The sequence below is a fragment of the Tetrao urogallus genome, assembly GCF_951394365.1.
Source record: "Tetrao urogallus genome assembly, chromosome: 8".
NCBI classification, from domain to species: Eukaryota; Metazoa; Chordata; class Aves; order Galliformes; family Phasianidae; genus Tetrao; species Tetrao urogallus.
The window spans coordinates 13364383-13379085 of record NC_136821.1 but is presented as its reverse complement, the minus strand read 5'-3'; the positions used below and the strand labels follow the sequence as shown (position 1 = coordinate 13379085).

The following is a 14703-nucleotide window of genomic DNA, read 5'->3' as shown; positions in this document are numbered from 1 at the left end:
GTGGTGCTGTTACTGTAAGAAAACAGAATATCCACTCTGTACCAATGTTGATGAATGTGTTTCTACATCTTCCTACTTTTGTTTTTGAACACTAAGGTGTTCTGTGCAGCGGCTAGCTGACTCTTTCATCAGTTTAGGATGGATGTTAGCTGCCTTAGCCCACAAGGAGAAACTGAGCGCAGTGATTTTGATTTGTTTGAAATCTTGGGTGAAGTGCATGGTGCAGTCAGGAATAGCTCATCCTCAAAGGGCTATCACTGCAGGTTGTTGCCCTGCAGTTTCTTCAGTTAAAACCTCTGAGTTTGGATGGAGGATTGCAACTGCTACAGAAAAAGAATTTATTGAAGCCAAACAATCCCCTTTTTATGCTTCACCAAAAAAAAAAAAAAAAAAAAAGGCCTTCAGCAGAGTATTCAAAGGAAAATACAGAAATAAAGCAGGCATTCTTAGACGAGGGTGGCGCAACATGAAGCTACAAAACTAGAACAGGTCTTTTGTGTACCCTTTTTTTTTTTACAGACACTACTCACTTATGACCCAGCCATAAGGATGACCATCATTTCCAGCTACAAGATTGGAAACAGTCTTGCACCTGTTGCACATTTTTCTACGTTGTATTTTATACCTGGCACACAGAGATCAGAGACATGGGTATATCTGTAAGGTGCTAACTTCAGCCTGGTGAAAGTGATTGCCTTGAACGGCTTCTGAGCCCATTCTGGGGTAGTTGCAGTAATTGAGAATGAGAAAGTGGATCTGTGTTTTGTTTTGTTTTTCCTCCTTATTGACTGTGGAGTGAGCAAAGAGAGTTGATGCTGTAAGGCAATCCAATATGACCACACTGAGTCATGTCAAATTTGAAAGGTGTTTCCTAGAGGTGTGGGTAATGGTGAGAGTGCTCCTCAGCAGCTGTCAGAGGTAGATATTTGAGGTGAGCCTCGAAGGCATGCAGTATGACCCTTGCTGTGGGTATTTTGCAATATAGTGCCATTTAGGGAAGGTGGCGGCAAAGCTGTGTGTTTCTGTGACTAGCTGTATTTGCTGTTATCTAGTCATGTTTATCTGTATGTTGCAGCGATATGGAAGAAGTGATGTGTTTTTGGAGAGTATTCGTTCAGAGACTGAGTGATGAACCTTTTGTTTGTTGTCATCTTCAAGATTCAGGAACTCTAGCTCTGGTAGGGTCTTAGAAAATCCTTCTTCTATGCAGAGTGGGATCAGTCCTGCTCAAATCACACCTCAGATGGTCATCTAACTTCCTAATTTTTTTGGAGAGGTCTGTCATTAGTGATGGATTTCTATTCAGTCTGTGGTAACGCTTTAAATTCCTCACTGTCACCATATTTTTATATTGGTAGTGTTGAAGGCTCAGGACATACAGTGTGACCAAAATGTTTTTAGATGTTTTTTTTTCTAGTTAGACTCAGTTTTAGAGTACGGCAAATAAATGCAAACTCTCACAGACTTCAGTGAGGTGGACACCTGTGAAATCATAAACAGGATAACTTGAGCTGAGCACTCAAAATCCTGGTTGTCTCACCTCTGTTTCTGTTTCCCATTTGCCAGCTCAGGATGCCAGGGATAAATTCAGTCACTCTGACATGCTGAACAAACATTCCCCTTTCCAGCTGGATGGATGTGACACTGGATGTGGATTTCCAAGGCCACACAGGAAGTCTCTAACAAAACGCTGTATTGAACCTTGATTTCCCCACGTCCTGCCTTTGCAGGATCTGTTAAACTTTGCCAGCATATAGAAGCACACAAGAGGTGTTCTGTTCGTGCTAAACTTCCCTTTTTTCGTGAAACTGCCCTTTCCCATTGTCCAGTGATCTCAGGGTCTTGTTGGTTGACTAGCCCCCAGGAATAACTTCCTCAATTTAAAATGCAGTGCTAAGGCACTGGGAGTGTCTTCCTGTCCATCCTGGCCTCCTTTGTCCATTTGTTCCAGAGAGACTTGATTGTACTGAACAGGGAGAGGAGGTCTTGCCCTGCTGGGCCTACCTGCTGGTTCTCTCCCTGAGCACAAAACCCAAGTTCTTTTCTGTGCGCTAACCTGCTTGGCTGAGCAAGTCGCTCAGTGGCACTCACTGGGGCAGAGGGGAAATGATGCTTCAACAGCACCTGAAATTTCCTTTGTACCTTATGTTACGTGGCTTTGTGCTTTCCTTTTTGACTGCTTTCTTCCAAACCCATTTTAGTATCCTCCATGGAAGAAAAGGCTGAGAATGGAGATGAAAGATTTGTTCTGTTGTTAGTTAACCCACTCCCACGGGTGCAATTTGTTGCAACTCAGAATTAGTTACTGTTTTCTGGATCTTTACCCTATTCATAATTGAAGGTATTGCACTGGGGTTGACAGATGCAGCAGAAGTCAGAGGCATTTGTGAGGGAGGAGAGGTCAGGAGATGAAAGAAGTTAGGAGCAGAGGGCCTGTATCTGTAAGATGTGATGGCAGCTTCTTTGATGCAGCATGGAGTAAGGTGTTGTCTGGCAGGGTTCAGTTCCCCTGGCTGTGGGCTTAGCAACATGGTTCTTTGTCAGGGCTGGACTACCCTAAATTCTGGTGTTTCAGGGGGAAACTTAGCTCAATTAAGGATTCATAGATTGGATTTATTGGTGATTGCTGATCTACATTGAAGAGTTGATTCATGGAACTGATCTCTATTCCGTGTGCCCTGTGCTCAAAAAGGAGCCTGGGAACCAATATATGGAGTGTGGCCATTTGCTTCTTGGGAGTGCTTGTTTCTGTGCTCCTGGAAAAAGTGGTTGAATTGCAGCTGATGAGATGCTTCCTTTCAAATCTGTCAAAACTGGGTTGCTTAAGTAAAGCTCAGTCAAGTCATAATCTTACATTCTTCCTGCTGAGAATAACCTGCAGCTCAGATTTCCTTAAGCAAACTGTACATCTTGCTATAAAACGTGCTGTTTTTCAAGGCTATTCCATACCTTTTCTTCGCAGAATGTCAGATCTTTTATATAGAAGAATTCAGGCTTCTTTGGCAGTTCTGTCATATCTCTCTTCCTGGACTGTATCAATTCAAAACTGACTGCAGTTAGCTTTGCCACAACAGCAGGATTACAGATATATTCCTGATAGGAAAGGAATGTGTTGTGTTATTATCTCTTAATCTCACCTCCCTGGATCCTTGGGTGCTTTTAATTTAAAGCTTCAGTTGCAATCTGAATCCCATGGTCCTTGTTGCCTTTATTGAAGTGCAGAGAAAATGGAGACGGAATGGAATTTTGGCTCTGTTTGAAGAGGTTGTGGTAGTTGATCAGGCACCTGTAGTCCTAGTTTATGAGAAATGCCAGGCACTTGCAGATCGAGTGAATGGTCAGAAGGGGCATGTTTTCTGAGTAACACAGGAAATTGTGTTCAAATATATACTGGGTGCCTGAGGCCAAAGACGTTGGCTGGGATGACATCCTCATCTTGTCACTGTGAATTTTTGGGACAGCCAAGGTTAGAGCCCGCAGTGAGGCTGGGGACCTCCTTTCAAACTCATCCCACAATGTACTTTTTAAAATCACCTCATTTGCAGAAAGTATTCCCTCTTTCACCCAACTTTGCATCTTCTTGAAATGGCTACTTTCCTTATGCAGGATTGGGACTTTTCAGGTCAAGGGCAGACCAAGGAGCCCAGCATAGTTGCTGCTTAATCTTTTAAATGCCACGTCTATGCTGCTGCCTAGTGTGGTTTGCCTCCAGACAGCAGCTGTCAGATCACACCATCTCTGATCTGCCCCGAGATTTGGGAGCCACAGTGGGGTTCTGACTCCTACCCTGGTAAATCTGCTCCATTAATAGCTATCAAAGAGCCTGAAGTTTCCATCCGAACTTCATCTGGCTTTGCAACAAGCTGGGGGATTAGAGACCGTCACAGGGGAAGGGAGGGAGCAGCCGTGGCTCACTCGGAATAGCCTGACCTATGACGGCATGTACCAGCCTGGGGACGGGAGTTGTCCTGTGAGCTCACAGGTTATTAGCAGAGAGAAAAGGCATGCCTTCAGTTAGCAGCACACCCAGGACCATCTGCTTGGTGTAGGGGCTCTGGGGGAATCTGTTGTTATAGTTTGCCTGCTCTACTCTCTTGGAAGAGCTGGGAGTAGGTTTGAGGGCCAGCCTTGTGGAGCCATCATTTTATACAGCTCAAATTGCATTTGGATTTGACATCTGTGTGGGTTGTGCCATAGCATGTAATAAAAGGACCAGAAGACTGCATAGCTGAGACTTTTGTACAGGGCCTGCAGATATGGCGTGCAAGCCTCTGTGTAGCAATGGAGGAAAATTGAGAGCTGGGCCCCTTCTAATCCTGGTTGTTTTGTAGGACCTGTGCAGAGCCTGATCTTCCCAGCTGATTGGATGATCCCAGACTGATGTGCTTGTCCCCCTGGCAGCAGATGAGCTCCTTACACGTATGGGAAGCGGGAAGGCAGGCCATCTCAAAGAATAGTCTGTGGGTATGGGTGCACTGAGGCTGTTCTAAACCTTTGACCCTCAGTGACATACTCCAGATTCCTTCAAGTTAAAGTTTCCTTCCCTCCAGGCCTGAAAGCATCTTGTCTCCTGATTAGCCAGACAGATGTATTGTCTCATACAAAGCTGCTTTATATTCACAGCAATTTTCTTGATCTTCTCATTAGAAACTTCATTCCTCAGGCTTTGCAGCTTATGTTTTTGCTAGGCGCTTAACATTGCTGATGGCGCTTCTGGTATGATGGTGCTTTTCATGTATTAGAAATTAGAAAGTCACACATTTGTTGGGCAGTCCTTGCCCTAATAGATCTGGTAGCATAAGGAAGTACTGAGCTTGAAGCCTTTGAGCAGTGTTCTTAGAAGAGGTTCACCATACTGCTTCTGGAATACGAATCCATATTGAATTCTTCTCCTAGTTGTTAGAATGGCAAAGAAGCATGTAGCCTGAGCAGGAGCAGCGTTCCCATGGCATATACCCACCTTCACTGATGCAGGTGAGCAAAGTAGGTACTAGTAGCCGACGTACTGGACTCTGCCTGTCCAAACAGGACAGCTTTTCTTCTGGTCTCCAGCAAACTTGTGTGTACCAAGGGTTTGGAGGAAGGTGGGAATAATCGTGCTGTCTGCATCTTGCTATGTAGACAGCTTAGAAGCCCATTAAGCATTTATAGCTGCAATGCTTGCTGCTGTCACCTGAGTTAACTCAGAAGGTTTTCAGTCACAAGCTGTGGTCTTCATATATATATATATGAGTCTCCCTCTCACCTTTGGTTACACATGAATATCTCAAATAATCCTGGAGCTGAGGAGGGGCTGCTGAGCAGGAAAAAAAATGGTGATTCCTTCCTGGACATTCAATCCCAGACTAAATAAAGGGATTTATAAGCTGAATGACTGCACTAATTACTCGTGCCCAGCTCTAGAGTCAGTTACTGCAGTCATGGCTAAGCTGGGGAATGTGTGTGTTTATGTAGGAGTGGGGAATTGAGATTAGTCTCACAGACTTAACACAAATGCCTTCCTCCTTGCCTGTGCAGTAAGATGAGAGCGGGCCAGTAGGTGAATGTTGCATCCTGTTGCGTGGACCTTCACAGTGCCATTTTGGGAACTGAAAATAGAAGTCTAATCCTTGCCCTGCAGGAGCATAATCCTCTTTACGTTCTCTGAAAAGATCCATGTGTAGTATAAGGGGTTGGAGGAAGCTGATTCAGGTGGTCTCCCTGAAGGGACTGATGACAGAAAAGCTGAAGCAGGTTCTTGCTTCAGTCCTTTGAACATAATGGTTGAGATCTATGGATAAAGGTCGGTTGTGTTCAGCAGAGCAGGATACTTCTGCTTTCCAGTGATTTTTGCCTTTCTGGAAGTCACGCTCTTAGCAGCCAGCATTCCCTTTCTTGTCCAAGCATTCCCTCAACATTCCCTCTTTATTGCACACCTCTTGCTCTACAGAATCTCACGTGATTGAGGACTGAGTAGACTTTTCTGTGTTTTTCATTGGCAGTATAAGACAATGCTTTATTTTTGATTAACAATGATGTTGTAATGAAGCTTAACCAGCTGTAGTTTGTATCCTTGTCTCCCTGCTGCTGGAGTTACTTAAGGCACAGCAAATACTGCTGCCCTCTTCTGCAGCTGCAGTTTGCCTGGGACCTGCCCAGAAAGTGAAGTGCTTTGTTCGTGGCACCAGTGTGACCCACTTAGTTGCACAGAGTTCATTAGAAGTGAAGTGTGATAAGGGAAGTACTCTGATAAGGAGTTTTTTGCAGGCTGTGTGGAGCTGAGCTGTAGTGAAAACGAAAAGGGCTGGTTGCTGACACTCTCAAATGTGATAGTGTCACATAGGCTCATGGTGTCATGGCCCCAAATATTCTCAACAGCCAGTTCCTGCCAAGCATGTGCACTGTGAGAAAAGGGGGGAAGAATATGAGACTTTCACTACTCCTTCCATTGTCTTTTTCCTAGGACATCTCTACACAGCTTTCTGTGTTTTAGGGCAGCACAGTCCAGCTGTTCCAAGAGCAAAAACCCACCCTGTCTAGACCAGTCTCGTGTTAAACCAAAAAGAGCAAAACCACAGAAATGAAAGCATGTTAGGGATGTGGTTTGTCTCATGTTGGTCCAGGAGGTGCATTAGACCCATGAAGAGCAAACCTCAGTCATGCTCTTCTGTAGAGGAAAGTATTAGAGGTCAGAGTTCATCCTGAGTCATCTATAAATCCTTTTTCAAACTGTGACTATTTGAAGAAATACTGCAGAACTTCTAAGTACAAGAATAAGGAAGACTTTTTTAACCTTCCTTCTTTACAGCTTCATGAGCAAGAACATGCAGTGGCTTCTGTTTGTCTGCTTTGTTCTATCTTTGTTCTGTGTTCTAAGTCTCTAATCTTTTCCCTCTCTTTCTACAGGTCCTTCAGAAGCTTGGGAAAGCAGACGAAACAAAAGATGAGCAGTTTGAACAGTGTGTGCAGAACTTCAACAAGCAGCTGGTAAAATAATTAGAGATATGTAATTTCACCCTGGGTTTCAGCGTTAGTTTTTAATTATCTGCTGCAATAGGCAGTTAGAGCATGTTACATTAAATGATGCCATAGTCATATTGAAGTGACCCACAATTCTTAATGGTCCACTCATGAGAAATCACACTCTCTTCCAAATCCCCTATCGTGGAGTGAGTATATGCTGAAAAGTAATGCATATTTTGGACCAAAGTTTAGGGGAAAAAAATACTTCAGCCAGAACAATTCCTTCAGTTAACAGCTACTTCACAGTGTAATTGGTTTGCTGGGCTGGACGCATAGGTAAGGGAGAAACATTATTTTTTTCTGAAAGATGGGTAGGAGGGGAAACATTAGAATTGAAAAAACAAACTGGAACAAGAGTAAATTAAGTTCCTGAAGTGCAACAAAAGGTGGAAGAGAGATGAACAGAGCAAATGGAGAAAAAGAAATGTCCTTCCATGGATAAGATCTATATGCAACTTTCTCTCCATCTTTGCACAATCACTGAGTCAAGCTTGAATCCTTAGTCTTTTATGTTTCTGCTTCTGACTTACATTCTAGCACACAAATATTTCAGTAGTGTAGCAATCCCTCCTCCCATGGACAGGAGTAGGATTACTTCTTGACCTGGGTGTGTGTTGTATCTGTAATGTTCAGGCACCCAGATGAGGGAAGGTTACATCAATTGCCCCAGGGAGTTTACAAGGCTGACTGTAACTTGGTGGGCTTGATGCTAGGAAAAGTGCTGCTCTTGGCTCACAGCAGGAAGTGTGTGCCACCCCAAACTGCAGGTGGTGCTGGAGAAGGTCTTTAGACCCTTTGTGCCCTGGCATAGTTGGGGCTTTTTTCTGGAGCTGTTAGTGGCAGCTGCATTGTATCTGTTTAGACTCAGCAGATGTGGATCTGTGTCCCAAAATTGTCTGAGATGGGATTATCCACAGCTGAATATAATGAAAATCTTTCAGTCTGACTTGGACTTGTATTTAACCAGGGCTCACTACAGATTCCTGGAGACTTATGATCATTTTCTTGGCAGAGATAGTTGCTGTTACTTCAGAATTACATGTAACATCTCTGCAGCATGTCTACCCTTGGAATTCTCTAGTACACATAGGAATACGGTTTGGCTACTTTCTGGGGACATAACATTACCAGATGTGACTGTTCCCTATCATTATTGAGACTGTCAACAATTAGGGAATCTACTTTTTAAGGAAAACTGAAAAACTTAGATTCAAATCTGTTTGGTATGGATTTTCAGTTTCCAAAGCCATCAGTCCAATGGTGCATTGAGAAGCGTAACAAAGAACTACTGCCTCTACACTCCTTACAGCTCAGTTTGTTTTCCTGTTTTGCAAGGACAGTCCAAACAATTTATTGGAGGATCCGGAGGCTGCTGGGCATTTTCTGCATGTTGTCTGTTGGTTTTGTTTTGACATGTGGTTTTCCTGTTGGTAAAATAAATGCAAGCAATACCTATTTCACAGTGCGGATCGTAATAGTGAGTTATCTGGATTGTCATCTGAGATTGAAGAGGTGTTATGCTGATAAGAAAGGGGAAAAATCCTTTAACTGTATGTGTGTATATACAACCTTACTTTTGTTTTGAATGTATATACTACATACATGTGGTGTGGTATGGCTGTGCGTGAGATCTCAGTGTCCTTTCCATACAGAATGTGCTCTAGTCGGAAGCATTAAGTCTGGAGGAAAGATGATCTTTCACTGCAGACCTGTAACAGAATAGCTGTTCTGTGGAACTCGCTGGGTTGCAACCAGAAAGTTTTTGAAACAGGAAGGGACTTTGAAAAATAGCCTTATGGCAGTAGCCTTGTTTGCTCAGTTGGTTAGAGGCTCCTCTGATTCTAAAGGCTGTGCTGGGTCATGCTGGCATGCATTCTCTGGTGGTGACTGTCAGTGAGTGGTGAGCAGGTCTAAAAATAGTTTACTCATTTTATAAGGCATCTTATAGTCCTTCCAGATCGTGGATGAGTGAAGGGAAGGCACTGCATTTTCCAGATCATTCTCCATTCAAGTTGGTAACAGATATCACTCTGAGCTCTGAGTAGCGAGAGCTTTTTAGCTCAGGCACGTTGGATTGCTACGTGACAAATGAGCTGAACATAGCCGTGCTTCTGGGCTTCAGGGCCTACAATTGGCCCTCACAATGGATTCTCTTTGGCAATAAACCTCCCAGCTTGTTCGTTGTAAGGCCTTCTCTATCCCAACATCACTTGTTCCCAGGCAGCAGCACACATAGAATGGTCCTTGGGGACCTGGCAGCAAAACACCTGAGGCAAAAGTGCAATGATTGAGACGTGCCAAGAATTGGCTTGTCTTTGCCTGCATCTGAAATACTCTCAGGAGTGAGCGAGCAGGAGGCTGGTGGCAGCCCTTACACCTGGCACTGTCTCATGTTTCTGTCTGGCAGAGCTGCTGAGTTTTGATACCGTTCAGGAGTTGCCAGTCCTGTGGAAATTCAGCATTTCACACCAATTGCCTGAGAGAGAAGCTGCTGCTGGTGTGCTGTGCATCCATCTCTGCCTGGCTCAGCCTCAGCAGGGCAGGCTGTGCAGCTCTGAGTGTCCCTGTGGGGTTGCAGGTTTAATTTTTGCTCTTGTGCTGTGAGTTTGGCTGTGTCGCACCTAAAAGCTTCTTTATGGGCAGAGAGGGTGCCATACACGTAAGTAAACCCAAGAAGTACTGTTTGTAAAATTGAAATTGTTATTTAGTCCATGTCTAACTGTTACTGAAAAGGAAAGAATAAGAATGCAGTTACAACTGTTACATACACACCACTTCCTGGCATTGTGCTTTCCTTCTCACTGCTCCTCTGTGTCCTGAGGTCAGTGTTTGTTCTGGCAGTAGTGGGGTCTTAGGGTGAGTTGCCAACATCCAGCACTGCCAGCAGTATGATGCTCATCTTAATGATGTCATCATTCTCTTTCTAGGATCCAGCTGGGGTCGTTTTTGTATTTTTTCCAATGTGTTTTTAAGCTACATTCCATGTCTCTATTTCTCAAGTCCTCTGCTATCCTGTGAGACTTGTATTCCTCTCATGAATCTCATTATGAGACTCATAACCCATTCTACATAAAATAACTGCTTGTTATTCCCATGTTTGTAAAACAAAAACTAAACAAAACCCAATGATGCTGTACCAACAAAAGTAACTAGAAGGAACACAAAGTAGCACTAGCTACCAACTCAATTAGGGAAGTTGCTGTTACTGCTAAGCCATGCAAAACAGAGCTACTGGCTGGTCGAGAAAAGTTTGGACAGATCAGGATTGATGCCTCTCTTTTGAGGCCTTGCAAATGGAGTGCAAGGTTTGTTGCAGAGAATGGCAGTACTGTATTCCGTGGTTACAAGATGTCTGGTACAGTGCTCACAATTGCTAATTCCTGTGCAGTTGTCAAGTTTAGACTTAGAGCTGGAAAACCTGGGATGTTCTCTTCTTCAGCCCTGTGATAAGGGCTGTGGCTATCTATCTATCTATCTAAAGACACATTGGAAAAACATACAGAAATGTCCCCAACTCAATCATAGGAAGAGAATTATGACATTTTTTCTTTTGAAGCTGGGAGGGGAAATGCTTTAGGAAAGCTGACTACTACTAAGAAACAGCTCTACTGAAAATTGCATCCTTGAATAGTGCTGAGTGAAAGGTATGGTGAATAAAAGCACACACACACACTCCTTCAATAAAACAAAAAATTGTGAAGAACTCCTAAAAATGCTGTTGTGGTTTTTCTCACAGTTATAGGTGATTCATTAGGTCTTTGAAGAGAGAACTCTCCAGTGTTCCCAGCATAGCATTTCTTTTTTAAAATAAGCATCTTCCTGCATATACTGCCCTTGTATTTTACCTGATTGTGTTATAGGCTTACAGGATTGAATTACACTGGTTGCTAGCATGGCAGTATCTGCTCAAACATGGCTACACCTATGTGTTGCAGCACATCAGGCTTTTCACAGTGCACATTTCTTTTGTGTTTGATTAGAATAACTCACTGTGCTCACTTCCACATCAAAAGTCAGTGCTGTTATTCTGGTGCTAAGATTTTATGTCATCAGTGAAAGGATGAGAAATTAATATGTTGGTCAGATAGAATTGACCTGCCATTTTGGTCCTAGTTTTTCTTTCCTTTTGTGGATTTTTTTATTGTGAAATATGTATACTATTTATTTCTAATATCTTTACATTCTACATTTTAAAATGACTGTGCAATGGTGTTTCTTCCTGAGCATCAACTATACCTCTGTAACTTCCCTCTGCAAGCACTTAAACCTTGTGTTCTTCAATACCTTCACTGATGACCTTCCCTGCCTTAGAGCTTTTTAAAACCTCAAAACTGTGTTCAAATTTAATGACTCTTAAAAATGATACAGCTGCATTATGAAAATATATAGAACTGAGAGAATTTACATACTCATTTCTTTTGTACCATTTCCCCTTCTGAACTGACATTTGCTAATTCTAGTCCATGAATTCTAGTGCTGTTTTCTTGCCGTGGGCATAATTGATGGAGCTACTGGTGGTCCTCTCTGTGTGGTCTTTGATTACTGTGGCATCTCCCCTCTGACACTTTCTGATTGCAATTGCACCACTACAAGGTTTCATCTGCCCAGCTTTGCACATTTACCTTAAGCTAGCAAAGAGCTCTGTTTACTTGCTCTATATTGTAAGACACCCTTAGGACTTTAGCAGCTGTTATGGCCACTCTTCCTTTATTCTTGTATGCTCTTTGGGTCACTTCCCTATGCTTTTTTTGCCAACTAAGGTCCAACTGTCTTTTATGAAGGTAGACAGCTTTTTGCTGTCCCTCATTTTCTTTGCTGATGGCGAAGTAGAAAAATAATAAATGTGAATTCATCCAGAACTTTTGAGGCAAGGAAATCAAATCAGAAACACTGTTTGGAAGCAGATGGATTTCTTCACAATGCTATACTAGCAATGCCATTTCAACAGCTGGACAGATTTAGCTTCTGCTTAGAAAGCACAGCTGCACCAAAAACACAAAGGATCTGGGCAGGAACTCAGTTGAGTGAAGAGGTGGCTCTTTTGTAGGGAGAGCTGATAGGAAACATTTGCTTGTGAAGTTATTAGCTCTGAGGCAGCTGTCAGAGAAGTTCTGTGAGCTCTTCATCTCTGGAGTTGTCTTCAGCTGTCAATATTCATTGTACTGGAGGCCCCCTCAAAGTACAAACTGGGAAGGAAAATGAGGAATGGTCGTGGGGATATGGATCTGACTGTGCTCAAAATGGAAAAGGATTGTATTGAGGAAGGTGTACGTGTATGCATGTCTGCCTAACTTTGCTGTAAAAAGTTCTTTCTAATCTGAGTTCTTCTGCAGCGCTTATCTGTTGTCTGAAAGCTCAAGCAAGCAAAACTCAGACTAGTGTCTGGTTTTAATCTTTCGTTTCCCAGTATGCAAGGTCTGCTGTTGGCAGGCCACTAAGACAGTAAAGCTGAAGAAGAAAATTATTTCTTTATTTGCAAGCCCTGCAGTTTAAGTAGGATATTTGGTCAGGTCAGAGACCCCTTGTGCTCTCTTTGCACAGGGGTTTTTAATTAGAGTGTTACAGGAAAGTGGTGAACTAAACTTCTCCCAAAGCAGTACCAGACAAATGTGTCTCCTATAACCTGCAGACTCCTTTCAGTTAGATTTGTTGCACAGAACTACTAACCTTTTTCTTACAAACTAACTATTGTCTTTTGGACTATTGTATTGAAACATTAAAGCTTCAAAAGCAGTTCACAGCTTCACTGACACAAAGTTCATCAGTAGTCTGGTGGCATTGTTGGCCGAACATGCATGCAAGTTACCAGTTGTGGACCTACCAAGAAGATCAGAGGATTGTGTGGTTGTCTTGTTAATGTTTGTTCAGGCTGGTTCAGGGCTGATGTTTGGCTCATCTGCAGGATGAATTTCCTTTCCTTAGAAATGCTTGATTCCTCCCTCCTACTCTTTAAATGGGAAAATAACTGATGGTCTTCTCCTGCTATTCACAGTCTGAAGGCACGAGGCTGCAGAAGGATCTCCGAACTTACTTGTCTTCTGTAAAAGGTAAGATCAGCATATGCAGAGGTGTTTCCTATCCTCAGGCATGGGTTTTAGAATAGAAAGAGCATTCATTTGGAAGAGACCTTCAAAGGCCAATCAGTCCTGACATTTCCAGAGCTAACCAAAAGCTAAAGCATATTAAGAACAGCATTGCCTATTGAACACTGGCAGGCAGGAGTCATCAGCCTTCTCCCTCTAAAGAAGCCTGTTTGAGTGTTTGACTGCCCTCATGGTAAAGACATTTTTCCTAATGCTTGGTCTGAACATAGTGTTTCCCAAAATCAATGGCTTGCAAATGGTAGTCAGGTCTACCCAGCTCCGAAATGGTGCTCTGGAGGCAATGCTGTGTGGGTGCTCACAGTGTGTGTAGTTACTGAAATGCATGATAGTGTTTTCATGGTCCTGAGTGAGGACTTGAACTGTACAGACAAATGCAGAAGAGGTCATCCTTGTCTGGTTGGGGGTCGCTTCAAGAGTTTCTCAGACAGGATGGGGTTGTGCTTTAATGCTGAGCTGGTGGTGCTCTCTTAGCAGATAGATTCTCATATCTTCTGCCTGGGTAAAATGAACACAGAATAGTAAATGTGACTGCATTCTTAGTTCCTTTTTTTCCTGTGATTACTTCCATTTTTGTGTTATTAAGGGGCAGACATTCAGCAAGTCCCATCTTAGCATTTGTTGAAGCTTATTCAGTGCTTCTTGCATTGAATTTCATGAAGGGATAAGGGATTAACTGTTTCCTTGTTTCTGAGGCAGTTGTCTCTTCTTTCCTAGCTATGCATGAAGCCTCCAAGAAGCTGACGGAGTGTTTGCAGGAAGTTTATGAGCCGGACTGGCCTGGGAGAGATGACACAAATAAAATAGCAGAGGTAAGACTCAACGGAGGATGTAGACTCACTAGGCTTGGAGATAAGGACAGGAGATAAGCTTTGGAAACTGCATTAGTGAACTGAATTCCTTTAGATGTGCATCTATGCAGTAGGAATCAAAGAGACAAGGTGTTGGGAAGAAGGGATGGCTGAGGGGATGTGGCCTGTGTTTGTTTCCCAGACTCCTGAACACTATGAAGAGCCCTGTACTTATGCATACAAACAACTTTATTCTCTCAGCAATGGCTAGAAAGGGGCAGAATAAGCCAAAAGAGAACCTGTAATTAAGTACCTGGGTATGTTTTTCATTCTCTCTGCAAGAGGAATGGGAATATAAATCGATTCCCAAAGCATGATCAGAGCAGCTGTTGTGTAGCTGCGATCAACCTCCCACTCATAGCACCAGCTACTGTATTTTACTTGCCACTTTGTTTGACTGGGCCATGTGTCACCACGGCCTGCTCATCATTTGGTGAGGTGATGCCTGTCCAACTTTGCCCAGGTGTTTTCTGTGGAGTGTGGGGCACAACGCATCATTTGACAGCTTGGATCTTCCTTGGCATTTACGTGCAGTGGTCCAGCTGGAGACAGACATCCTCTGCTGTCTTGTTCAGCTGTTCAACTGAATAGCAGCTGTGGCATTTCAGCTCTGCCATGAGGCTGCAGCTGTTTGTGGCAACAAGGAAGGCACAGGGAGGAAAGCAAGACAAAGATTGTTCCCTTCCCTGTGTTTTCCCTGCAGAATTCTCTCTTGAAATAATATTTCCATCTTACCCAGGAAATACTGT

The 14703-nt window shown here is 43.2% G+C and overlaps 1 protein-coding gene across 6 annotated transcripts in view; it reads left to right on the top strand.

Annotated features, from left to right (window-relative positions):
* BIN1 (bridging integrator 1) overlaps positions 1-14703 on the top strand; it is a gene marked incomplete at both ends in the record, with an annotated part of 83494 nt that overhangs the window by 29452 nt on the left and 39339 nt on the right. For all 6 annotated transcript variants that reach the window (XM_079539101.1, XM_079539099.1, XM_079539097.1 and 3 more), the window contains 3 exons: positions 6886-6966; positions 12995-13049; positions 13821-13915. In XM_079539101.1, coding sequence (XP_079395227.1) covers positions 6886-6966; positions 12995-13049; positions 13821-13915 — 231 coding nt within the window. The remainder of the gene's footprint in view (positions 1-6885; positions 6967-12994; positions 13050-13820; positions 13916-14703) is intronic.